We start from the raw sequence: 26,764 nt of genomic DNA on the forward strand, positions 1-26,764 counted from the left end.
TGTAATACATGAGAATGTTTTATATTTTTAACATTATTGTTTTTTTTATTAAAGATTTGTCTGCGAAGCCCTGGCCAGTTGGCTCAGCGGTAGAGCATCGGCCTAGCGTGCGGAGGACCCGGGTTTGATTCCCGGCCAGGGCACACAGGAGAAGCGCCCATTTGCTTCTCCACCCCTCCGCTGCGCTTTCCTCTCTGTCTCTCTCTTCCCCTCCCACAGCCAAGGCTCCATTGGAGCAAAGATGGCCCGGGCGCTGGGGATGGCTCTGTGGCCTCTGCCTCAGGTGCTAGGGTGGCTCTGGTCGCAACATGGCGACGCCCAGGATGGGCAGAGCGTCGCCCCCTGGTGGGCGTGCCGGGTGGATCCCGGTCGGGCGCATGCGGGAGTCTGTCTGACTGTCTCTCCCTGTTTCCAGCTTCAGAAAAATGGGAAAAAAAAAAAAAGATTTGTCTGCGAGCCAGATGCAGCCATCAAAAGAGCCAGCCACATCTGGCCCTGGCCGGTTGGCTTAGTGGTGGAGCGTCGGCCTGGAGTGCAAGAGTCCTGGGTTCGATTCCCGGCCAGGGCACACAGGAGAAGCGCCCATCTGCTCCTCCCCTCCCCCTCTCCTTCCTCTCTGTCTCTCTCTTCCCCTCCTGCAGCCAAGGCTCCATTGGAGCAGAGTTGGCCCGGGCGCTGAGGATGGCTCCATGGCCTCTGCCTCAGGCGCTAGAATGGCTCTGGTTGCAACAGAACAATGCCCCAGATGGGCAGAGCATCACCCCCTGGTGGGCATGCCGGGTGGATCCCGGTCGGGCGCATGCGGGAGTCTGTCTGACTGCCTCCCCATTTCCAACTTCAGAAAAATACAAAAAAATAATAATAATAAAAAATAAAAAGAACCACATCTGGCTCACAAGCCATAGGTTCCCAAACCCTGAACTAAGGAATCGCAATGAAGAATTGATGTTTCTCATCTCTCTCCCTTCCTGTCTGTCTCTCTCTGACTCTCTCTGTCGGAGCCACCAAAAAAAAAAACAAAAAACAAACCAAATGCACATGAATGGGTCTGGCAGACTATCACATGGAGTCTGTATGCTCCACTCCACACCTGCATGTTCTCCCTGATTTTCACCCCAGTCCCACAGAACTGAGCCATAGTCTTCGATAGACATGTAGATGGCAGCAAGATAAAATTCTACTTCATGATAGGATAATAACCCCTTTTCCTTTTTCCTTTCTGAATTCCTTGCCACGTGGCTCAAAATTAAATGAATCCCTCAGTATCACTAGTAAATAACCACATAAAATACCAAGTTCAAATCTTACACTTGGTCATTCACAGCACAGACTGATACCTGAGTCCCTGTAGCAGCTGAACACAGTCACACTGAGTGCTGCTGACAGTAATAAGGCACCCTATTCTCGATACCTAATTAATCTGAACTGTAGCAGCTCGTATTAAATGCCCACGACATTGACTTAATCTGCAGCTGAATTCATCGTAAGCCTAAAAACAAGAATTTCATGTTTTAAAACTTTGTAAGCGACCAGGTGGTGGTGCAGTGGATAGAGCGTTGGACTGGGATGCCAAAGACCCAGGTTCGAGACCCTGAGGTCGCCAGCTTGAGCGCGGGCTCATCTGGTTTGAGCAAAGCTCACCAGCTTGAACCCAAGATCACTGGCTCGAGCAAGGGGTTACTCAGTCTGCTGAAGGCCCGTGGTCAAGGCACATATGAGAAAGCAATCAATGAACAACTAAGGTGTCGCTATATGCAACAAAAACTAATGATCTCCGACTCTCTCTCTGTCTCTGTAAAAAAAAAAAAAAAGCTAAAACTTTGTAAGCATATCTGGTGACTATTTTCTTACAGGTAGGCACATGCCCCACTGTCAAATGATGCTCTAGTCCTGAGAAACTCCCTCCTCAGCAGTCATCTCCAGGCCACCGCAGGCCGGCAGGGCAGTGCACAGCCTCCACTGAGTACCTGCTCCTGCACACCTGATCATATGGCTGATCTGCTGTCCCTTGTGGGCTGTCCACCTTATGGAACAAGTTACTTTCAGCAAATGGTCAGGGATGATATATCAGAGTGGTCATTTCTCAAAACGTAAAACTGAAGCATTCTAAAAGCACCAAGAGGTGCCCGTGCCCGAGAGTGCGAGCCCACCTTTTCTCGGATCTCCAGAGCTCTCTTACACAGCGGCTCCGCTTCCTTATACTTCCCTCTCTTGCCATAAAGCACCGCGAGGTTGTTCAGAGTGGCTGCCACCTGCAACACAGAGAACCACCAGGAGGTGAGTGCGACAGTGATGTGCCCTGGGCTGCTCAGACACGGCGTACTCCATCCACAGCAAGGGGGCAATTCACCAAGCCGAGCACAGAGCACAGTGTAACACTGCAGGGTACTGGAATTAAATCAACGTCAACAGAATCTTGATTGTTTTTTTTAAATAAATTTCAATGGAAACCATAAAGCCAAACAAACAGATCTGTATGCAAATTTGACCAGATTTTAATAAAAAGACAATTCTTTAGAAAAAAATTTACAGAATTACATGCAGTTTGATTTAGTGCTCCATTTGCGTGGTGGGGACAGTGAATGCGCACTGACAGGAGAAGCCAGCGCCAGTCACCAGCTGGGAGGCTGGTCACCTTAGGGAGCAATGTGGACCCCTACCTGTGCCATTTAGTGGAAAGCCAGCTCTTAAACCTTCCCTGTTGAGTTTAATATTAAAATGAGTTGGATAAAAAAAAATTAGGAAAAATAAAACATAAAATGAATGAAAAAATCAGCTATACACACCGCGGGATGATCTTTGCCCAAAGTTTTTTCACGGATGGCCAAGGCGTCATTCAGTAGATTAGCTGCATCCTTGTATTTATTCTGATCTCTAAAATAAAACACATTGAGTATTTTATGTCTGCCTGGAAATACCAGGGTCACATCCCCTACAATCCTTAACCCTTCCCTTGGCCCTCTGACGGGTATACTGTGACCACCTGTCTGTGGTATGAGGAAAGAAACTGAGGCTCAGAGACGTTAACCTCACCTTCCTAGGTGATGTTGCTGAACAGCATCCTCTGTTCCGTGGCCATTTAGCAAAAATAGAAACTGAATTTCCCTTGAGAACAGGAATTATATATTCATCCTTAGGGCCTCAAAGGAACCAGCCTGAACTCTTATATATACTTGGGTCTCAAAAAACATTTGTTGAACTGGAACAAAACCAGTGAAGAAAAATGAAGCAGGTAACTGATATTCACACAACTGAAATGGCCACAGGAAATCAATCCTGTTGTTAATAACTTCTCCCTCCTCAGGTCCCTACTCACCTGAGCTGCTCTATCTCGGGTGAGCTCAGCAGACAGGAGCAAAGGGCTCCAATGCCCCAGAGCTATTCTACATTAGCAAACAGGCTAGAGTGACTCCCAAGGACAACATGGTCCTCAACTTCAAAGAATCAACATTTGGGAGAAGAGAATAGAGTTCCTTAACCCTGATGCGTTAGTGCCCCAAGAGAGGCAGAGACTCAGGGTCAGAGCACAACAGCGGCAAGTGAAATCCGGATTCAGAAAGAAGAGGCCTTAATGCCTGACCAGGCGGTGGCTCAGTGGATATAGAGCGTTGGACTGGGATGGAATGGGATGCAGAGACCCCAAGGTTGCCAGCTTGAGCACGGGCTCATCTGGTTTAAGCAAAGCTCACCAGCTTGGACCCAAAGTCGCTGGCTCGAGCAAGGGGTTCCTTGATCTGCTAAAGGCTCATGGTCAAGGCACATATGAGAAAGCAATCAATGAACAACTAAGGTGTCGCAACAAAAAACTGATGATTGATGCTTCTCATCTCTCTCCGTTCCTGTCTGTCTGTCCCTATCTATCCCTCTCTCTGACTCTGTAAAAAAAAAAAAAAAAAGAAAAAAGGAAAAAAAGAAAAGAGGCCTTAATCCAAGGCCCTAGGAAGGTGAGGAGGGCACTGGCAGGTATAGTGGGAAGGTTGTTCTGAAAGAAACATGGGCCTGGTCTGTGGTGGCACAGTAGAGCATTGACCTACAAGGCTGAGGTTGCCAATTCAAAACCCTGGGCTTGCTGGTCAAGGCACATACAACAAGCAAGCAATGAACTACAATGAACCAACTATGAGCACTTCTCACCCCCCACCTCACCCCCGTAAAATCAGTAAGTGTGGCTGGAGTGAAGGGCACGTACGGCTCTTCCAGAAAGGCTGGACTGGGCGTTCTACCCCTGTCACACAGCTTGCTAACTATTTTCAATTTAACCCATGGCTGTTCAAGAAGTGAAAGGAAGGTTAGAAAGGTTATCTCATACAAGGTTTATAAAAATGTATTTTAAGAGCAAGTTCATTAAAAATATGGTCTCCAGGTTAAAGGCAGAGGATAGAATGGAAACTACTAGCCTGTACACCAAGGCCAGGATGTTGAGCATGGTGGCCACATCCGGGTGGTCGTGACCAGAAGTCTTCTCCAGGTCCTCCAGGGCCTGCTTGCAGAGGGGCACGGCCACCTCGTAGCGCCCCTGTGAGGCGTACTGGATGACCAGGTTGTGCAGGGTGCGCAGTCTCGCTGGGATCTCGTAGCCGCCCTGCTGGGCAGCCGCCGCGGCGCTGCTGTGCTGCTGCTGGACTACAGAGACAGTCCCCTCAGAGGGCTCCGACACTCCCGGGCACCACAGTGCCAGCTTCCGCCCCAGCTCTGGTCCAGGTCGGCACGTGGCCCCACACACGGAAGCCTATCCAGCACTGTCTGGGCAGGCTGGTAACACCAGGACCCTGCCAGTGACACAAGGCCCCTCCTCCCGCACAGTGAGACTGCTCTGGAGACCCGGAAAACTAGTCCTGCCATCTTCACTCTGGGACCACAACTGAACTGGTTGGCCGGGCCCTGCCCTAGGGGCTGGTCTAACACAACACATCCCAACTGGACAAACAACTACCTGAAATTCTCTGAGACACACGGCAACCCAAGCATGCACGTCCCCTGAGAAGCAGGCTGCGAGGGTGATGATGCCCACGAATCGCCGCAGCTCCACCCACACACAGCACAAGCCACCACCAGGCTGTCTGCACTCGGACATCTAACCGCCGTCCCGCCCCCACTTACTTCCTTGACCGGGGTCATCGTCATCATTTGGGAAAAGGTCATCCAGAGGTTCTTTGGTGGAATCAGTGTCTTTGTCCTCCTAGAAACCAACCCAGAACAATCTTAGTCTTACAAGTGCTATAAATCCTGTACTGTGAACCTTTGATATAAACTTCATTTTAATTCAAAATCTTAGAAAAGATGGTCTTTCTTATTATTGATTTTAGAGAGAGAAGGGAATGTAGAGAAAGAAAAACATCAACTTGTTCCATGTATTCATGCATTCATTAATTCTCCTTTTAAATTTTATATACTGATTGATTTTAGAGAGAGGAAGGGTGGGAGAGAAGTATCAGTTTGTTGTTCCACTTATTTATGCACTCATTGGTTGACTCTTTTATGTGCCCTGACTGGGGATGAACCCACAACTTTGATGTATCAGAACAATATGCTCTCTAACCAACTAAGCTAGGCCAAGGCAAACATTTTAAGATCAAGTACAAAATTATCCCCAATCTGACTTATCCATCCACTTAGCAGGGTCACAAAAAGCTTGCTCAACTAGAACTTAAAACATGAAATGCAGGCCAGAGCTGGCAGCACAGACCAGGACGGCATCTCTATGCATCAGAGCCTTTGCCTGAGTTTTGTGGAAGTTCAAACAGAGCAGAAAAACCCTCACTTGAAATAAATTTTACTTGAAAACCAAGTATGTAAAAACATGAAAATGGCACATCCCTACACAGCGCAGGCCTGGGGGGCTAGACCACTCCACCTCCACCACAGCCCGTCCCTCGCCCCTGAGTGCTATGACACCTTCCAGCTTAAGTCTGTGACTCAGTGACAAGTGCAGGTTAAAGCAGTGACCACACCCAGGGGGACAGACAAGAGTGTGACCAGGTGAGAACAGCTCTGCCTGGGCACAGCTGTCTGCCCCTAGAAGAGGTCACCTGACAAGTACACAATGTCACTTCCCTAACAGTCCTGTCTGGGGTGCACAATCCCAATGTACTCATAAAGAAACTTGGTTCTGTGCCTGAGTCACGTTTCCTGAATTTGACCCTGGCCCTGGACTCCACGAGAGAAATGTGCCCGTGCTAGGAGAATGCACCCAGCAGCATCAGGGGAGTATGGCACGAGTGTTCCCTGTACAACGACGGCTCCGAACAACCCCTCACTCACACACGCACCCCAAAAGGGGATGCAGAGTTCTTACTGTGCCTCTTCTCCAAGCTAGATATGTATTCAACATGAAAAGCACCAGGTCTGATTCTACAAACCCAGCCTTCCTCCGCTAGACAGGACCCAGGTGAACCGCTGGCATCCACCCCTCCATTACTACCAGTCCCACAGCACCCTATAGCAGTACGTCTTTTAAAGCAAAAGTAATTTAGCTGCTCCTGACACAGAGATGCAAGAGAGAAATACAATAAGCCTAACAAATCAGGGTGCTATAGGCTGTGTCACTTCCCCCCAAATATGATGTTGAATCCCTACCCCCCAGAGTGAGGTATTTAAAGACAGGGTCTTTGGAGGGGATTAGGTTTAGGTGAGGTCGTGAGGGTGAGGCTCTCATGTTGGAATTAGTACCCTAATAAGAGACACCAGAGCCTGACCTGTGGTGGCGCAGTGGATAAAGAGTCAACCTGGAACGCTGAAGTCACCTATTCAAAACCCCAAGCTTGCCTGGTCAAGGCATGTATGGGAGCTGATGCTTTCTGTTCCTCCCCCACATTTCTCTCTTTCTCTCTGCTCTCAAAAATGAATAAAATCTTTAAAAGTGTTTAAAAAAAAAGTAATTTAAAAAAAGAAAGAAAACTATATAAGAACAAATTTTTTAAAAAGACACCAAAGTGAAGGATCTAGAAGATGGCAGCGGAGTAGGCAGATGCACAGACGCCCAGCTCTCACCACCAAACTGGAATAAAAAAGACACCAGCCTGACCTGTGGTGGTGCAGTGGATAAAGCGTCAACTTGGAAACGCTGAGGTTGCCGGTTCAAAACCCTGGGCTTGCCTGGTCAAGGCACATATGGGAATTGATGCTTCCTGCTCCTCCCCCCTTTTCTCTCTCTCTTCCCTCTCTATAATGAATAAATAAAATCTTTAAAAAAAAAAAAGACACCAAAGTGTCCCTCCGGTCCCCCACCCCCGCCACGTGAGCAGCCAGCCAGGAAGCAGCAGTCTGTAGGCCAGGGGTCTCAAACTCAACTCAGCATGTGGGCCGCAGAGCAAGATCACAACCCTTCGGCGGGCCGCACTAGGTCTACAAAAGGCAACTGTTACGCAACACTTTTCTCACTGCAGTTGAAAACAAAAAAAAATCAGTACAACATTGTTCGGCGGGCCGCAAGTTTGAGACCCCTGCTGTAGGCCAAGGAGAGAACCCTCACCAGGAACCAACCATGCCGGCGCCCTGATCTCAGCATTACCTCTCGCACTGTAAGTGTCTGCTGGTGAAGCCACCGGTCATGGCAGCTCAAGCTGAGGCCCAGGGCAGTACAGGTTTGCTTAGATGAGGTTCAGACTGAAGACACAAATGTGGAGCTCGCTTGCTATAGACTACGTACTGAACACGCCAAGCACATGTAGGCATTTAAAAAATGTGAGCTCAACATGCAACGTAGAATTCAGGACTTGATCCCAGGGCAGAAAAGGAACACTGGTGACACCCAAATGAAGCCGGTCATGAAGTAACTGACCCTGCAGCAAGGGGACTTCCATAGTTGTCACAATTGCACTGCTGTGGACTGAATCTCAGACTTCTAGCCTCCAAACCCATGAGAAATAAATGTTTGTGTTTTTAAACAACACAGACCAGAGTATTCTGTTATAGTGGCTGACTTCACTAAGATATGTATAACTACTATGGAAATGTAAGCTGCAACATTACAGAAAACTGGGTAGAGGGTATAAGGGAATTCTCTTTACTATCTTGTTAACGTTTCTGTGAATGTAAAATTTAAAAGGTTATTCTTTTTTAGTTAACTGAGTCAGAAATAAATAGTGAATGAAAAATAATTAAGACTGGCATGAACATTCAAAGACAGCCAACAGAAAAGGGGAAAACCAAGATCCTTGGGGAACCATAACATTTCTGGACCCACCAGGTACTCTGGTGGGAGGGGTCGCGAGGGAGGCAGGGGGCCCAGGCAGTGTCCCGGGCGGGAGAAACCACCAGGGAGGCAGGGGACCCAGGCAGTGTCCCGGGCGGGAGAAACCACCAGGGAGGGAGGAGACCCAGGCAGTGTCCCGGGCGGGAGAAACCACCAGGGAGGGAGGAGACCCAGGCAGTGTCCCGGGCGGGAGAAACCACAAGGAAGGGAGGAGACCCAGGCAGTGTCCCGGGCGGGAGAAACCACCAGGGAGGGAGGAGACCCAGGCAGTGTCCTGGGCAGGGAGCGCTGCACAGAAAGTCAAGGTCCACAGCACCATCCACTACATGGTGTGTCCTGACTGGACTCCAGGGGACTGGACTCCAGGGAACTGACCAGGTCCGGAAGAAAAGAGGTCCAGAGCATGATGGCAAGGACGTCAGGCTGCAATGGGTCAGGACGCTCAGACCGCCAGCTGGGGCAGACCTCATGGAAGGCAGTGCCTCTCTGCAGTGGACCTCATATTTATAAAGTACTTTTTACATTTCCTGACCGTTGTTCTAAGACACACACATGAAAATAATACAGCAAAGATAAGTTCTATGACTTGCCCAGAGACTCAGTTCCGGGACCACAACCCTTGATCTTGCTAAGTGCCATCACTAGAGGGGAGAGGAGGCCCTGGCAGCTGTGCTGAAACCACCCCGACATCCTCCGGGACTGTCAACACGCACTCCTACAGAACCACTCACAGATGGAGAAATGTCGTCATCGTATTTTTTTAGCTGATTCATGAACTCCAGATGTTTCTTCTCTTCCTCCAGCTGGGCCACAGACTGCTCACTCTTCTGCAGCTTCTGCTGCGTGTTGGCCAGCTCATCACGCAGCCACTGGTTCTCCTGGCACAGACGGCGGACCTGTGCGCGTAGCTTCTGCTTCTCCGACTCCACGGCGTTCAGGTGGTTGGACAACGCCATCATGACCTGCAGAGACGGCACGGCACTGCAGCAGCCTGTCACCATGCCTGTGCTCACACCTGAGACACATTCTCCAAAGCGCGTGGAAGCGCACCTTGCCATTTATTTATATTTCTACCCTCAGTCACAGGCCACACGCAGGACACGATAAAGAATACCACATGCCCAGAACAGCTACAAAAACCAGACATTATTCCCTGTGTGAGAGCATCTCAAATGGACTAGCAATGGATGCACAGCTACTCCTCTGATAAAACTGTGCTTTTTACTTTCTATCTAGACAGCTCTAATACAATTTCTTGCAGGCCCTCACCCACGAGACAGCATGGGCATAGCATGCAAATGTGCAGAGTGCAGGTCACTCTGTGAAGGGCTGGGGACGGAGTCGGGGGAAGAAAGGGCAGGCAGATCTTCAATGTCCAAGGAAAGGGACAAAATCTTTGCAGTAACATCAAGGCTCAGAAGACTCCAATGCACTCAGCATAGGTCTGCATCCTAAAGGCGGCAGCTGCCCCGGGACTCTGCCTACAGGGCACTGTGCAGCTGCAGAGACAAACCTGCTGCACGGTCCTGGCCGCCTCTGAGCAGAAAGGACAGGGAAGGCTGGTCTCAGTCTGTTCTCTTCAGCTCTCACACCTGCCCTGTCCTCCTCCTTTATCCTCCAAAGGTTAAGACCTGAAACCCCAGCAGGGGGGCTTTTTCTTCCTTTATTAACCCTAATATCTGCCCAGCTAAGGAAGTTCACATTCATATAGCTTTTCAATAACAGAACTTGCAAAATAAAAGTCACAATAACTAAACAAAATTAAAGTTCTTTCATTGGAGTCTATAACAGGGTTAGGATGAAGAACTCTAATATGAAGGCACAGCCTAATTAGTGGTGGCACAGCAGATAGAATGTTGACCTGGGATACTGAGGTCTCAAGTTTGAAACCCCAAGGTTGCCGGCTTGAGCGTGGAATCATCCAGCTTGAGCACAGGGTCGCCAGCTTGAGCATGGAATCATTGACATGATCCCATGGTCGCTGGCCTGAGCCCAAGGTTGCTGGCTTGAGCAAAGGGTCACTAGCTCAGCTGGAGCCTCACCACCGCCATCACAGCATGTATGAGAAGCCATCAATGAACAACTAAAGTGCTGCAACTGTGAGTTGAGAGCCCTTCCTGTATCTGTCTCTCTCTCAAATAAAATAAAAAGTAAAATGAGTGTACAGACACCTTGATATGGAATGATTTTCTTTGTAAAAGCTTCATTCACTCATTAACAAATAGAAAGCTAAGGAAGAAGCCAATTTTTAGTGCATTTAATTTTACCTAAAATACACTGGCAGAGCCAAAAGTTATGGGGCGAGGAGACACCGAGTGTTTCCAAGTTGTTTTATCTGTTAGCATGGCAGAAACAACGTCCAGTCAAAGCTACACAGCAACCTTGTCTGGGTGCTGCAGAGACCATTCCACTCCCCCAGCTTCCCAAGGCTGCAAACCTGGCACTTTAGTGGGCAAGACAACATTTCCCAGTGTCCCTCACACGAGGCATGACCATGGAACCAAGTTCTGCCCAACGAAGTGTAAGCAGAGTGCTACACACAAGTCCAAGGAAGTCAAGGGAGGAGGCACACCCTTCCTGTCCCTTCCCTGTCCTGGAACGGGCCATGTGGCTGCAGCTGGAGCTCTCAGTCCAGGGCACAGGCTGCCTGAGGGGGCAGAGAGGTGGCAGGGGCTGGGTGTCCCTGATGACCGTGCAACCACAGACCCTGACTGGGACAGTCCATGCTGCTCCTTGTTTTACATGGTTTATGTCTATGATATTGAAGCCCGTTTTTGTTTTCTGATGTTTGCAGCCAAATCCTAAAGAAAACACGTTGGCTCTGCTTCTTAAAATTTAGACATGCCCAATCCACCATCACCGACATAACATACATAACCCATGCACCAGCAGACCTCTGTTACTCTATAACTATCTGCATATTCAAACAAAGTCTCCATTGTTCCATACGGTCAAGCTCATGCTCACGTCTGAGACGCTCTCACTTATACCTGTGCCTCACTCAGGCCGAGTTCCAGCATCTCCAGGGACTTCCGGATCATGTTTGATTTCTCCTCCACCAGGTTACTTTCATCATCCTTCTTCAGACACTTCAGCGTCTCCAGTAAACTCTGTAAAATGGAGTTGTGCTCATTCTTCAGAGCCTCCAGCCCCTGGATTACTTGCTTTGTCTTAGAAATAATTTCATCCTGGGTAAGCTTCTCCAGTCTGTCTTCCTTTACGTACACCATTGTGGACATGTTGTCATACATTCTGGAATACAAAAGACAAAAATCAGACATCTCATTACAGGTTTAATTTATGTTACCTTTTTTTTTTTTTTTTTTTTTTTTTTTAACAGAGACAGAGAGAGAGTCAGAGAGAGGAATAGATAGGGGCAGACCAGACAGAAACAGAGAGAAATGAGAAGCATCAATCATTAGTTTTTCGTTGTGACACCTTAGTAGTTCATTGATTGCTTTCTCTTATGTGCCTTGACTGTGGAGCTATAGCAGACCGAGTAACCCCTTGCTCAAGCCAGCGACCTTGGGACCAAGCTGGTGAGCTTTGCTCAAACCAGATGAGCCCGCGCTCAAGCTGGTGACCTTGGGGTCTCGAACCTGGGTCCTCCGCATCCCAGTCCGATGCTCTATGCACTGCGCCACCGCCTGGTTAGGCTATGTTACATCTTTAATAAGGAAGTATGCGAAGACTTTTTAAATTAACCTTTTTTCATTGATTTAGAGTGGGAAGGAGAGGGGGAGAGGAAACGGAGGTAAACGGAGGGAATGGGAGGTAAGAAGAGAGGGAGAGTGAAAGGGAGGGGCTGGGGGATGGAGGGAGGTAGGAAGAGGCATTTATTTGTTGTTTCACTTAGCTGTGCGTTCATTGGTGAATTCCCATATGTGTCCTGACCAGGGATGGAACCTGCAACCTTGGTGTTGCAGGATGACTCTCTAACCGACTGAGCTAACCAGCTAGGGCCTAAATAAACATTTTTGTAGGTAAATAATAAATATGCATATTTGATTTATTACCTATAATCTATACTGTTTATGTTTTTCCTTTGCAGACCAATTTAATTACTTTTCTGGCTTATGCCTGAATTTTTTTATGAAAAGAATGACAGCAATTGAAATTAATGCCAAAGATTAAGCGCAACAAAATAGCCAAATAGCATTTCCAAAACACACAGCCTCAGCGAACAATATTTTCTCTGAATGTTTCCAAGATTTGCTTTTCCTGCCTGAATTGCAGGAGAGACAATAAATTCTTGGTAACATGTTTATCAGACAATGCCCTGAGAAGCAGTCAGAGCTGGAAGAAAGGAAGTCAGCAGAGGAACATGAGAGCAGTCAGAGGTGCAGAAGGACCAGAGCATCTGAAACATGGGTAGTAACATGAGCACATGACCCGTACTGTAAAAACTCAGGAGGACCAGGTCAAGCGTGCCCCCTGGGGTGGACCAGCTGAGGATGAATGCAGAACTTTTGGCACAGATCTGAAATTCAACAGTGAGAGGGGAAAGGGAAGGGAAAGGGCATATAAAATAGTGTCAGCAAAATGGTGAAGCGTGCCCCCTGGGGTGGACCAGCTGAGGATGAATGCAGAACTTTTGGCACAGATCTGAAATTCAACAGTGAGAGGGGAAAGGGAAGGGAAAGGGCATATAAAATAGTGTCAGCAAAATGGTGTTGAGCCTGACCTGTGGTGGCGCAGTGGATAAAACGTCGACCTGGAACGCTGAGGTCGCCAGTTCAGAACCCGGGCTTGCCCAGTTAATGCTTCCTGCTCCTCCCCCTTCTCTTTCTCTCCCCTCTCTCTAAAAATGAATAAATAAAAATCTTTAAAAAAATTAATTAAAATGGTGTTGAGCCCTAACCATAAACGGCATCCTGGCACACCAAGGTCATTGGTTCGGTCCCCAGTAGGGGCACATATGAGAATCAACCAATGAGTGCATAACTAAATGGAACTAAGTGGAACAATGAGTTCATTCTTCTCCCCTTCCCTCCCTCTCTCAATCAATCAATGGGGAAAACAAACATTTTTTTTTAAGTTAAAAGAAAAAAATGCTTTTTGCCTGACCAGGCAGTGGCACAGTGGATAGAGTGTCGGACTAGGATGCGGAAGACCCAGGTTTGAGACCCCGAGGTCACCAGCTTGAGCGCAGGCTCATCTGGCTTGAGCAAAGCTCACCAGCTTGGACCCAAGGTCACTAGCTAGAGCAAGGGATTACTCGGTCTGCTGAAGGCCCACAGTCAAGGCACATATGAGAAAGCAATCAATGAACAACTAAGGCAGGGGTCCCCAAACTTTTTACACAGGGGGCCAGTTCACTGTCCCTCAGACCGTTGGAGGGCCGGACTATAAAAAAAACTATGAACAAATTCCTATGCACACTGCACATATCTTATTTTAAAGTAAAAAAACAAAACGGGAACAAATACAATATTTAAAATAAAGAACAAGTAAATTTAAATCAACAAACTGACCAATATTTCAATGGGAACTATGCTCCTCTCACTGACCACCAATGAAAGAGGTGCCCTTCCAGAAGTGCGGCGGGGGCCGGATAAATGGCCTCAGGGGGCCGCGTGTGGCCCGCGGGCCGTAGTTTGGGGACCCCTGAACTAAGGTATCGCAACGAAAAACTGATGATTGATGCTTCTCATCTCTCTCCGTTCCTGTCTGTCTGTCCCTATCTGTCCCTCTCTCTGACTCTCTCTTTGTCTCTATTAAAAAAAAAAGTTTTTAAATGGTGATGACTGCCTGACCAGGCGGTGGCGCAGTGGATAGAGCGTCGGACTGGGATGCGGAAGACCCAGGTTCAAGACCCCGAGGTCACCAGCTTGAGCGCAGGCTCTGAGGTCGCCAGCTTGAGCGCGGGCTCATCTGGTTTGAGCAAAAGCTCACCAGCTTGGATCCAAGGTCGCTGGCTCGAGCAAGGGGTTACTGGGTCTGCTGAATGCCCACGGTCAAGGCACATATGAGAAAGTAATCAATGAACAACTAAGGTGTCACAACAAAAAACTGATGATTGATGCTTCTCATCTCTCTCCGTTCCCGTCTGTCTGTCCCTGTCTCTCTCTCTCTCTGATTCTCTCTGTCTCTGTAAAAAAAAATAAAAAAATAAATGGTGATGACTGCTGAGCCTGAGCAATAGCTCTTTTATCGCCTCCTCTGGTTCTGTGTATGTTTTAACTGCCAGAATTAAGTGGGAAAGAAGGCCTGTTCAGCAGTGACGGGTGACTTCCCTGAGAGCGCTCGCTACCGGAGCCATATGGTCGCACCCACAGTCTCAGACCCCCTTGGACATAAGCTCTACTTAGAAGGCAAGACTATCTGCAATGCCCTTACTGAGTTCATGGTTCTCATCCAAGGCCAGCTCCCAGAGAGCAGAGCCTCCCTCTGTCCTGTTCCTCAGGACACTCTCAGACTGTCACTCAGTCATTGCTCAGTGCACATGCACTGACGGAAGGACTCTGCGTCCAATGCACAGGACTGAACACCCGAGTCCCGGTCTGAGCACTGTCCATCGTTCCCAGAGTAAAGAGGAGGGACCTCAGAGCTGGGGTCCCCAGAGGACGGAGAAAATGAACCTGAAGGTGTTCTTCTCCACCTCTGGCAGTGAAGTATATACTTACGTACACTTTCCAAATGACACAACCTTTATTCTCTTCTTCCCCAAACCACAGGGCCTACTAGCTGCACTCTAACCAGGTCTCAGCCTCAGGTACTGCCGGCCAGCAGAAGGCAAGCTGACACAGCTCATGCACCAGGAGCTGACCGCACAGGGACAGCACCTCTGCAGTGGAGGAGGGGGGCACAGAAGGCACTCCCACTGCAGAGGGAATGCCAGCAGGGGGGACAAGGGAGGGCTGGAGAATGCACACTGCTTGTGAGTAGCTGCATCAGGCTGAGTGGTGGTAAGATGATACAGTGACAAGATGAGAGCAGGAGAGGGGAGTGGTCACAGGACACCTGCATTCTGATGGCAAAAGCCTGGGGGTGGGGATGGAAGGGGCAGGCTGTGGCCAGGGAAGGGCAGAAGGCTTCAGGTGATGCCACAGAACAATCCACAGAGATAAGAGATACACTGCACTGACCCGCAGGCCTTGGCCAGTGTAAGGATCCTTGTCTCTCCTGAGAAAGCTAAACACCCAGCAGCAACTTCCCAGTCTTTTCCAGCAATATTAAACCCAGATGGGAAAGGGAGTCTCTAGACCTAATGAGAAAAGACAGCAATTTTGTTACTGAAACAACCACAGGAAAAAAGTTACCTCTACATCAGAGTAAATCCCGTCTAATTTGAAAAGATGGTCAGTTTCATACCTCTACAGCAGTGTTTTTCAACCAGTGTGCCGCGGCACACTAGTGTGCCCTGAGACATGGTCAGGTGTGCCATGGGGAAATTAAACATGGGTTCCCAAACTACAGCCCGTGGAGGCTATTTATCCAGCCTGCCACCAGCCACCTCCATCCGAACATAAACATTCCTCTCACAATCCCTCCAGCTATCAGCGACAGGAAGAGTGGAGGCACGGGGAACGCTCACTGACCAATAACCTTCTAGGATTCATCCCGACCACTAGCGATGAACCAATAGTAGGCCGCCTCTCATCCACACCCAGGAAGGTCCCCGCTCGGGCTGCTGCGCACTTGTCATTGTGTGGCCACGCCCAGTAGTTGAAGCTGCTACTCCTCCCCATGGTCCCGATTTCTAATCCTGGTCAGGACTGGAGGTAAATGTTGCCACCACTAGATGAAGCCTCAGCCTCAGCTGGTTATGTCTATCCTAATGGTGTATATAGATATTTGACCTTTTTCTTTTTAAAAGAGGCCCCCACAGAGGGTGATATACAATGCATCACAACACATCACAATGTTATCTATATTGTATATGGCCTCCGGAAGGGTCATCTTCTTTTTTTTTTTTCTTTTAATTTTTACTTATTTATTTATTTGTTTTTTACAGAGACAGAGAGTGAGTCAGAGAGAGGGATAGTAGGCAGGGACGGAGAGAGATGAGAAGCATCAATCATTAGTTTTTCATTGCGTGTTGCAACACCTTAGTTGTTCATTGATTGCTTTCTCATATGTGCCTTGACCGTGGGCCTCCAGCAGACCGAGTAACCCCTTGCTGGAGCCAGCAACCTTGGGCTCAAGCTGGTGGGCTTTTTGCTCAAACCAGATGAGCCCGCGCTCAAGCTGGCGACCTCGGGGTCTCGAACCTGGGTCTTCAGCATCCCAGTCCGACGCTCTATCCATTGCACCACCGCCTGGTCAGGTCTGAAGGGTCATCTTCTTAAAGAGCTCAAATCTCTATATACACCATCAAAACAGACAGAACCAAGGCCCCTGCACCCAGCTGACCATGGGATTTGAACCCACAACCTCAAGGAGAACTCTAGTATTTATCAGAATCCTTACCTAGAAAGCAAACTTCTCAATCCGACAGTAGAAATGCTCTAAGGACTTATGATGTTATACAAGTACCCAACATTTTCTAAAATTGATTTTGTCCAGTCTCTATATAGAGAGAGTATTTGCCAAATTGATTTGAACCCACAATCTTGATGAAAGCTCCAGTATCTATCTATTAGCGGGACTATATATATGAGGGGATACATGGGACTATATATATGAGGGGTTACATGGGGACTGTATATGAGGGGATGTTACGTGGGACTGTATATGAGGGAATATTACGTGGGACTATTTATAAGGGGATGTTACGTGGGACTGTATTTATAAGGGGATGTTATGTGGGACTGTATATATGAGGGATGTTACATGGGACTATATATGAGGGGATTATCCTTCTTTATTTAACTTTTATTTATTTATTTATTTTTTAAAGAGACAGAGATAGACAGGGACAGACAGACAGGAACGGAGAGAGATGAGAAGCATCAATCATCAGTTTCTCGTTGCACGTTGTGACTTCTTAGTTGTTCATTGATTCAGCTTTCTCACATGTACCTTGACCGCGGGCCTTCAGCAGACCGAGTAACCCCCTGCTGGAGCCAGCGACCTTGGGTCTAAGCTGGTGAGCTCTTTGCTCAAGCCAGATGAGCCCGCGCTCAAGCTGGCGACCTCGGGGTCTCGAACCTGGGTCCTTCCGCATCCCAGTCCGACGCTCTATCCACTGCGCCACCACCTGGTCAGGCAACCTTTTTTTAATAAATATAATTTATTTAAACTTTAAATAAATTCTAACCGTTAGAGTGTCATTTTGGTAGGTGGTGTGCCCCAGGATTTTGTAAATGTAAAAAATGTGCCGTGGCTCAAAAAAGGTTGAAAATCACTGCTCTACAGGTTACAGTGGTGGCTGTAAAGAAGGGAAGAGAGGGCAGCTTTGTTTAATGTAAAAAAGAAAAAGGGCCTGACCAGGCGGTGGCGCAGTGGATAGAGCGTTGGACTGGGATGCAGAAGGACCCAGGTTCGAGACCCCGAGGTCACCAGCTTGAGCGCGGGCTCATCTGGTTTGAGCAAAAGCTCACCAGCTTGGACCCAAGGTCGCTGGCTCAAGCAAGGGGTTACTCGGTCTGCTGAAGGCCCATGGTCAAGGCACATATGAGAAAGCAATCAAAGAACAACTAAGGTGTCGCAACACGCAACGAAAAACTGATGATTGATGCTTCTCATCTCTCTCCGTTCCTGTCTGTCTGTCCCTGTCTATTCCTCTCTCTGACTCTCTGTCTCTGTTAAAAAAAAAAAAAAAGAAAAGAAAAAAAAAAGAAAAAGGGCCCTGGCCTAGAATAGCTCAGTTGGTTAGAGCATCCCAATATGCCAAGGTTGCAGGTTCTATCCCCAGTTAGGGCACATACAGGAACAGATTGATGTCTCTGTATCTCTCGTCCTCTCTCTCTCAAATCAGTAAATTGTTTTTATTTTTTTCAAATCAGTAAATTTTAAAAAAGGCCTGACCAGGCATTGGTGCAGTGGATAGAGCGTCGGACTGGGACGCGGAGGACCCAGGTTTGAAAACCCGAGGTCACCAGCTTGAGCGCGGGCTCATCTGGTTTGAGGAAGGCTTACCAGCTTGAGCAAGGTCGTTTGAGCAAGGGGCCACTCGGTCTGCTGTAGCCCCACGGTCAAGGCACATATGAGAAAGCAATCAATGAACAACTAAGGTGCTGCAACAAAGAATTGATGCTTTTCATCTCTTTCCCTTCCTGGCTGTCTGTCCCTATCTGTCTCTATCACAAAAAAAGTAAAATATAAATAAATATCCCTCTCTCCCTCTCTTTCTCCCTCCCACTTCCTCTTGCTGCTCTCTAAAATCAAATCAATAGCCTGACCAGATGGTGGCGCAGTGGATAGAGCGTTGGACTGGGATGCGGAAGGACCCAGGTTCGAGACCCCGAGGTCACCAGCTTGATGCGGGCTCATCTGGCTTGAGCAAAATAAAAAAATGCTCACCAGTTTAGATGACCCAAGGTCGCTGGCTCAAGCAAGGGGTTTCTTGGTCTGCTGAAGGCCCACAGTCAAGGTACATATAAGAAAGCAATCAATGAACAACTAAGGTGTCGCAACGAAAAACTAATGATTGATGCTTCTCATCTCTCTCCATTCCTGTCTGTCTGTCCCTATCTATCCCTCTCTCTGACTCTCTCTCTGTCCCTGTAAAGAAAAAAATTAAAAATAAATAAATAAATAAAATCAGTCAATAAATCTTTTTTAAAATTTTAATGCAAATATAGTAGTGATGAACTCTGACCAGTGGCACAGTGGATAGAGCACTGCCCCAGAGCCCTGAGGTCCTTGGCTTGAGCCCAGGTCTGCCAACTAGATTGCAGGATCACTAATCCTGAGGGCACTGGCTCAACCCCCAAGGTCACACCAGTTAAGTTCAAGCCCTGGTCGGGTCACATATGAGAAGCAATCAATAGCACAACTAGGTGGAACAACATGTTGATGCTTCTCTCTATCTTTCTCTGTCTCAAAAACTACTGTGGTGACAAAAAAAAGGGGGGGGCCAACATGCCCCCAGAGAATAGGGGGCATCATGTAGATAGAAACAAAAACAAGAATGGCTTCAGCCTTCTCAAGAGCAACACTGGAAGCAAAAGGCAATTAAATGCCTATATAATACAGTATTTCAATTGTTATCTTACGAATGAGATAATAAACATATTTTGAGTTTATTTTCGAAGGAAGAAATTGATATAATGGGTAGAGGTTAGAAGGAGGGATACAGCAACTAAGCAAAAAGAATAACTTTGTAAGTACTGAGTCCTTTGTTATACGAAATCTGTCTATAGACGTCACAAATGTATAATACCACCGTAATATAGGATGTTAACACTGGGGAAAACAGTGCAAATTTGTAGGACCTCTGTACTATCTGTGCAACTTTTCTGTAAATCAAAACTAGTCTAGCCTGACCTGTGGTGGCGCAGTGGATAAAGTGTCGACCTGGAAATGCTGAGGTCGCCAGTTCGAAACCCTGGGATTGCCTGGTCAAGGCACATATGGGAGTTGATGCTTCCAGCTCCTCCCCTCTTCTCTCTCTCTCTGTCTCTCCCCCCCTCTCTCTGTCTTTCTCTCTCCTCTCTAAAATGAATAAATAAAAAAAAATTAAAAAAAAAAAAAAAAACTAGTCTAAAATAAAAAATATTTTTCAAATCTACAAAGAATACCAAAACATACATGTATTAGTTAAAAAAAAAGCCTGATGGTAGCACAGCTGATAGAGCATCGACCTGTGACGCTGAGGTCCTAGGTTCAAAACCCCAAGATAATCGGCTTGAGCACAGGCTCATCGACACAATCCCAGTCGCTAGCATAAGCCCAAAGGTCACTGGCTTGACCCCAAGGTCACTGGCTTGGCCTGAGCCTCCCGGTTAAGACATGTACGAGAAGCAGTCAATGGAAAACTAAAGTGACACAACTACAAGTTGAGGCTTCTCATCTATCTCCCTTCCTATCTCTCTTAAGTAAATTAATTAATTTACAACAATAACAACAAAAAGGAGCCCTGACTGAATGGCTCAGTTGGTTAGAGCATCGTCCCAAAGTGCAGAGGTTGTCGGTTCAATCGCAGTCAGGGCACATACAGGAACAGCGCAATGTTCCTGTCTCTATTTCTCCCTTCCTCTCTCACTAAATCAATAAATAAAGATTTGCGGCCTAGCGTGCGGAGGACCTGGGTTCGATTCCCGGCCAGGGCACACAGGAGAAGCGCCCATTTGCTTCTCCACCCCTCCACCGCGCTTTCCTCTCTGTCTCTCTCTTCCCCTCCCGCAGCCAAGGCTCCATTGGAGCAAAGATGGCCCGGGCGCTGGGGATGGCTCTGTGGCCTCTGCCTCAGGCGCTAGAGTGGCTCTGGTCGCAACATGGCGACACCCAGGATGGGCAGAGCATCGCCCCCTGGTGGGCAGAGCGTCGCCCCTGGTGGGCGTGCCGGGTGGATCCCGGTCGGGCGCATGCGGGAGTCTGTCTGACTGTCTCTCCCTGTTTCCAGCTTCAGAAAAATGAAAAAAATTTAAAAAAATAAATAAATAAATAAAGATTTGAAGGGAAAGAAAAAAAAGAATGTGGTGCCTGACCTGTGGTGGCACAGTGGATAAAGCGTCGACCTGGAATGCTAAGGTCACCAGTTCAAAAATCCCAGGCTTGCCCGGTCAAAGCACACACAAAAACCAACTACTAAGAGTTGATGCTTCCCACTCCTCTTTCCATTCTCTTGCTATCCTCTCTCTAAAATTAATAAATAAAACGTTAAAAAAGCCTGACCAGGCGGTGGCTCAGTGGGTAAAGCATCGGACTGGCATGAGGAAGACCCAGATTTGAGACCCCGAGGTCACCAGCTTGAGCGCGGGTTCATCTGGTTTGAGCAAACAGCTTACCAGCTTGGACCCAGGGTCACTGGCTCAAGCAGGGGGTTACTCGGTCTGCTGAAGGCCCGCGGTAAAGGCACATATGAGAAAGCAATCAATGAACAACTAAGGTGTTGGAATGCGCAATGAAAAAACTAATGATTGATGCTTCTAATCTCTCCGTTCCTGTCTGCCTGTCCCTATCTATCCCTCTCTCCTGACTCTCTGTCTCTGTAAAAAACTAAAAAACAAAGAAAGGTCCTGGCCCAGAAGCACAGTTGGTTAGCATCATCCCAATGTGCCAAGGTTGTGGGCTCAATCCCAGGTCAAGGCACATAGAAGAATCAGCCAATACTGGCCCTGGCTGGTTGGCTCAGTGGTAGAGCATCAGCCCGGCATGTGGAAGTCCTGGGTTCGATTCCTGGCCAGGGCACACAGGAAAAGCACCCATCTTCTTCTCCACCCTTCCCCCTCTCCTTTCTCTCTGTCTCTCTCTTCCCCTCCCACAGCCAAGGCTCCATTGGAGCAAAGCTGGGCCAGGCGCTGAGGATGGCTCCATGGCCTCCACCTCAGGCACTGGAATAGCTCTGGTTGCAACAGAGCAACACCTCAGATGGGCAGAGCATCGCCCCCTGGTGGGCATGCCGGGTGGATCCCAGTCAGGAGCATGGGAAAGTGTGTCTCTCTGCCTCCCTACTTCTCACGTCAGAAAAATAGAAAAAAGAATCAGCCAATAAATGCAAAACAGGTAAAACAACAAATCGATGTTTCTCTCCCTCTCCCTCTAAAATTTAATAAATGAAAACTTTAAAAACTCGTAAACAAATGCTCCAAAAGTAAAATGGTGGGCAAATGTAAAACTTGTACAGATATTTTGGCATTATCCATAGTAGCCAAAATGTGGAAACAACCCAAATGTCCATTCACTGATGAATGGATAAACAAAATGAGGTACAGTCACACATGGAATACTACTCGGATATAAAAAGGAACAAAATATAGATCCAGGCTGCAACATGGATAACACTGTTCCACCTCAATGAAGCCAAACAAAAAAAAAGCCACACAGTGCATAATTCCACTTATCTGAAATGTCCAGAGAAACCGAAACCAGAACAGTGGCTGCCGAGGGCTGGAGGAGAGGGGGTGGCAGTGACTGCTAATGGGTACAGGTTTCTTTCTGGGTTGACAAAAATGTTCTAGAACTAAATGCACACCCCTGTAAGTTTTTTCATATGTGAATCATACCCCAGTAAAATATATCCAGAATTTTTTTTAATTAAATGATACAAATCAAAGAAAACAGCCTGACCTGTGGTGGCGCAGTGGGATAAGCGTTGACCTGGAAGTGCTGAGGTCGCCGGTTCAAAACCCTGGGCTTGCCTGGTCAAGGCACATATGGGAATTGATGCTTCCAGCTCCTCCCCCCCTTCTCTCTCTCTGTCTCTCCTCTCTCTCTCTCTGTCTCTCCCTCACCTCTCTAAAATGAATTAAAAAAAAAATTTTTTTTAATTAAAAAAAAAACACAAAACAAATTAAGGAAAACAAAACACAGAGTCCCACTTGGGGACCTGACCTAATCTAGTTTAGCTTTCTCAGGGAATCACAAGAAGCTTCCTGTCTGTCTTTTATTCTACAGCCTCCCTTTTTTTTTTTTTTTTTTTTTTTTTAACAGAGGCAGAGATAGACAGGGACAGACAGACAGGAACGGAGAGGGATGAGAAGCATCAATCATCAGTTTCTCTTTTGCGCATTGCGACTTCTTAGTTGTTCATTGATTGCTTTCTCACATGTGCCTTGACCGTGGGCCTTCAGCAGACCGAGTAACCCCCTGCTGGAGCCAGCAACTTTGGGTCCAAGCTGGTGAGCTCTTTGCTCAAGCCAGATGAGCCCTCACTCAAGCTGGCGACCTCGGGGTCTCAAACCTGGGTCCTTCCGCATCCCAGTCCGACGCTCTATCCACTGCGCCACCACCTGGTCAGGCTACAGCCTCCTTTTGATAAACAAAAATCTCAAGCCCTCTTCAATGGATTTGGAAATTTACAAATACATAATATGTTACTATTGCAACTAAAAAGCAAACTGATGGTAATATTAGTAGTGAAAATGTACACATTTTCTGGCTCTGAAATTTCAGGAAAAAAAATTATAAAGAATCCAGGCCTGACCTGTGGTAGCGCAGTGGATAAAGCGTCGACCTGGAAATGCTGAGGTCGCCGGTTCAAAACCCTGGGCTTGCCTGGTCAAGGGACATATGGGAGTTGATGCTTCCAGCTCCTCCCCCCCTGTCTCTCTCTCTCCCTCTCTCTCTCCTCTCTAAAATGAATAAATAAAAAAATTTTTAAAAATAAAAATTAAAAAATAAATAAATAAAAAAGAATCCAGGGGCCTGGCCTGTGCTGGCACTGTGGACGCTGAAATAACTAATTCGAAACCTCGGACTCACGTGGTCAAGACACATATGAGAAGCAAGTAACGAACAAGTAAAGCAACTATGAGTTGATGCTTCTCTCTCTCTCTCTCTCTCTCTCTCTCTCGTCTCCCCGCTCCCTCTAAAAATCAATAAATAAAAATTAAAAAAAAAAATCAAGGGGAAATACAACTTACTAGAAAATAAGTGAAAAAAACAAACAAACCAGTAATTCCTGCCTGACCGGGCGGTGGCGCAATGGATAGAGCGTCAGACTGGGATGCGGAAGACCCAGGTTCGAGACCCCGAGGTCGCCAGCTTGAGTGAAGGCTCATCTGGTTTGAGCAAAAGCTCACCAGCTTGAGGCCAAGGTCGCTGGCTCTAGCAAGGGGTTACTCAGTCTGCTGAAGGCCCGCGGACAAGACACGTATGAGAAGGCAATCAATGAACAATTAAGGTGTTGTAATGCGCAACAAAAAACTAATGATTGATGCTTCTCATCTGTCTGTCTGTCCCTCTGACTCTCTCTCTCTCCGTAAAAAAAAAAAAACAAAAAACACAGTAATTTCTGAATTTTCACATGTCCGGTTTTGTTCTGGTGGGGGTAGGATAGGGTAGACAGCAGGAAAGAGGGTGTTATTCCCGCCAGCTTATATAACATATAAGAGCAAAATCCAAAAATGGTCTCTTGGAGTCTCAAGGTTTTTTCAAATCATGACATCTTTGGATAAAAATACAAATGTCATGCCCCTTTGTAGCTCATATTAGTGAATTATTTTATTTTCTAAATATAACACCACAGTGAATACTGAATATATCTTATCCAGCAATATACACTGCCCACTTTTCCCAACTAAGAATCACTGTTCAAGGGAGGATGGGCTCCCCCAAGCACCTCCCTCTGGGCATGAACTACAGCTGAAAAGAACCCTCACTTGATGGAAATATTATGACACATCATTTTCTGCTAGTGCCACTGTGACTCTTCTGGTCTAATCTTCCTCTAGTTTAATCCTTTCCTCAACTCTTCTAAACCTGAATCACAGAATGAACTGAATGAACGAATCGTACTGGCCTAAAAAAAAAAATCAAAAATCACAAAAATACATAAAGTAAATGTGCTAAAATGAAAGACTCCATAATTACAGCCTCTATTCTGAATCAGCTTCCATCTTCAGACCATCAGCCGCTGATAAAATAAAAGCACGGCCTGGCTGCCTCTGGTGATTCTTCTGCAGGCGCCCTTGCATGATTAGAGGAAGGAAGGCAGTCAGTACTCTGGGTTCTTCCCCCACAGCCCCTGCTCAGGAGGTCACCTGCGGGTCTGTTTCAAAACCAGCCATCTCTAGGTTTGCAGATCCTTTTCCTAGCCACATCTCTGTTTTCAGGAAGAGCTGACTCTGCCTGTCACTGTCAGAGGCCACACCTGAGGAAAGAGCTGTCTAAGACCAGGCCCCCCACTGCAGGGCAGGACTCCTGGCCAGGCCTGGGAAGAGCACTGAGGTCATTTAATTTGCCTAAGACCAAAGACCTATCTCTTCAGATGCATTTTTTTTTTTAAGAGAGAGGCAGGGAGAGAGACAATGAGACAGTAACACTGAGCTGTTCCTGTATGTGCCCTGACCAGGGAATGAACTCTGCACTCCAACCAATCAAGCTACCTAGTCAGAACTAATGGTTTTTATTATTTCTTGATTAATTTTTAGAGGGAGAGAGAGGGAGGAGGGAAAGGAAGCAGTCATTTGTTGTTCCACTCAGCCGTGCATTCATTGGTTGCTTCCTGTGTGTGCCATTAGCGGGGGATTGAACCCGAAACCTTTACATTTTGGGATGATGCTCTAACCTACTGAGCTAACCAGCCAGGCCCTTCAGATACAAATTTTAAACATGAGACACTGCAGGGAAGGGTGCTACGTGAAACTAGGAGCATACACTTTTTCCTAAAACAAGGTGAATAAGCCCAAGTGATGCTGACACCTCTATTACGAGTCCCTGGCTGAAGAGCAGAAAGGAACAAGCTTCACAGGACAGAGACGAAGAGAACGCGCACAGGGTGGAGTCTGATGCAGAAGAACGCACAGAGTGCGCATTCTGTGGAAGAAAGAACATTTGTACTTCCAAACAGAAAAATGTCAGCAGGGTAACGTAACACCGAAATACTAAGTTTATGTAGTTAAGTGGTAACTAATGACACATACATGAAATAATCTTCTTCCCTAACTAAAGACAAACAATTACAGAAATGATTTTTTTAAATCAGCTCTCTCGTTAGAGAGGAAAGGGAAAGAGGGACAACTCTCACTCACATTTTTACATCTGTCCATGTCATGAGTTTTCCCAAGAGAACATACATTTTTTAATGATTTAAAATGTGAACAGAGAAGACAACATAAAACAGGAACCATAAAGGGAAAAAACTGATAAAGTGGACTTCATCAAAATTTAAAACTACTGGGTGCAGTGAGGTAGGAGAGAATAAAAAGGACAAATGTCTAATGATGGAAAGAGACCTGACACAATATGATGTATACACAATGTATTATAGAATTGGACACCTGAATGTACATAATCTTATTAACCTATGTCACCCCAATAAATGTAATAAAAGAAAAAGAAAAAGGTCTACAAGCGTTGATTAAATAAAGCATCTAATTTCCTTTTTAAAAATTTTAAAAGGCACAGTCAAAAAAATTTATTGAGCCATAGATTGGGAAAAAATATTTGCAACCTATATATCTGGCCAAAGACTTGTACTCAAATATGTAAAACACTCCTACAGTCAACACTAAAAGGACAAACAATCCCAGCCTGCACAATCCCAGGGTGAAACTGCACAGACACTCGCTGAAGCAGTATACAGAAGACCTACAGGCTCATGAGGAAGTGCTCACCGCCACAGGCGCACTGACCCTGTGACAAGATGGCACAACACAGCCCTGAGAAAGACTGAGATGAAGATGACAGCACCAACCGCAGGAGAGGACAGGGGACAACCCGAACACTCGCTCATTGTGAGCAGTAGTGTAAAATGTACACCCACTTTGCCAAACTGACAGATTCTTTAAACGTTCTCCATACAGGGACCCTAGGTGTATGTCCCCACAGTCCTGTACAAGAATGAGCGCCCCCAGAAGTGCAGCTAGAGAAGAGGGATGAAACTGTGGCAGACCTGTACAGCAGACCCCTCCTCAGGAATAGCGGAGCAGACACCACTGACATGTATGACAACATGGACAATGCTAAAGTATTACGCTAAGCGAACGAACCTGGATGCAAAAATCACACTGTACTATCTCATTCATATGAAATTCTAGAACAGACAGAAATAACCTATGGTTATAGAAATCAGAAAGG

At 46.9% G+C, this 26,764-nt stretch overlaps 1 protein-coding gene across 16 annotated transcripts in view; it reads right to left on the reverse strand.

Moving 5' to 3' along the window:
* The window catches only part of KLC1 (kinesin light chain 1), a 59,954-nt gene that overhangs the window by 29,127 nt on the left and 4,063 nt on the right, over window positions 1–26,764 (reverse strand). For 15 of the 16 annotated variants that reach the window (XR_010746181.1, XM_066342492.1, XM_066342487.1 and 12 more), the window contains exons 2-7: window positions 11,185–11,446; window positions 8,926–9,156; window positions 5,101–5,179; window positions 4,398–4,623; window positions 2,787–2,874; window positions 2,151–2,252 (exon numbers count right to left, since the gene is read on the reverse strand). Coding sequence is in view for 15 of the 16 variants with exons in the window: in XM_066342492.1 (XP_066198589.1) it covers window positions 2,151–2,252; window positions 2,787–2,874; window positions 4,398–4,623; window positions 5,101–5,179; window positions 8,926–9,156; window positions 11,185–11,445 (987 nt within the window). In the remaining variant the exon portion in view is untranslated. Of the gene's footprint in view, window positions 1–2,150; window positions 2,253–2,786; window positions 2,875–4,397; window positions 4,624–5,100; window positions 5,180–8,925; window positions 9,157–11,184; window positions 11,447–12,878; window positions 12,996–26,764 lie in introns of all 16 variants that reach the window. The other variant, XM_066342479.1, reaches the window with a different exon arrangement.

The sequence above is a fragment of the Saccopteryx leptura genome, chromosome 6 (genome assembly GCF_036850995.1).
Source record: "Saccopteryx leptura isolate mSacLep1 chromosome 6, mSacLep1_pri_phased_curated, whole genome shotgun sequence".
NCBI lineage: Eukaryota > Metazoa > Chordata > Mammalia > Chiroptera > Emballonuridae > Saccopteryx > Saccopteryx leptura.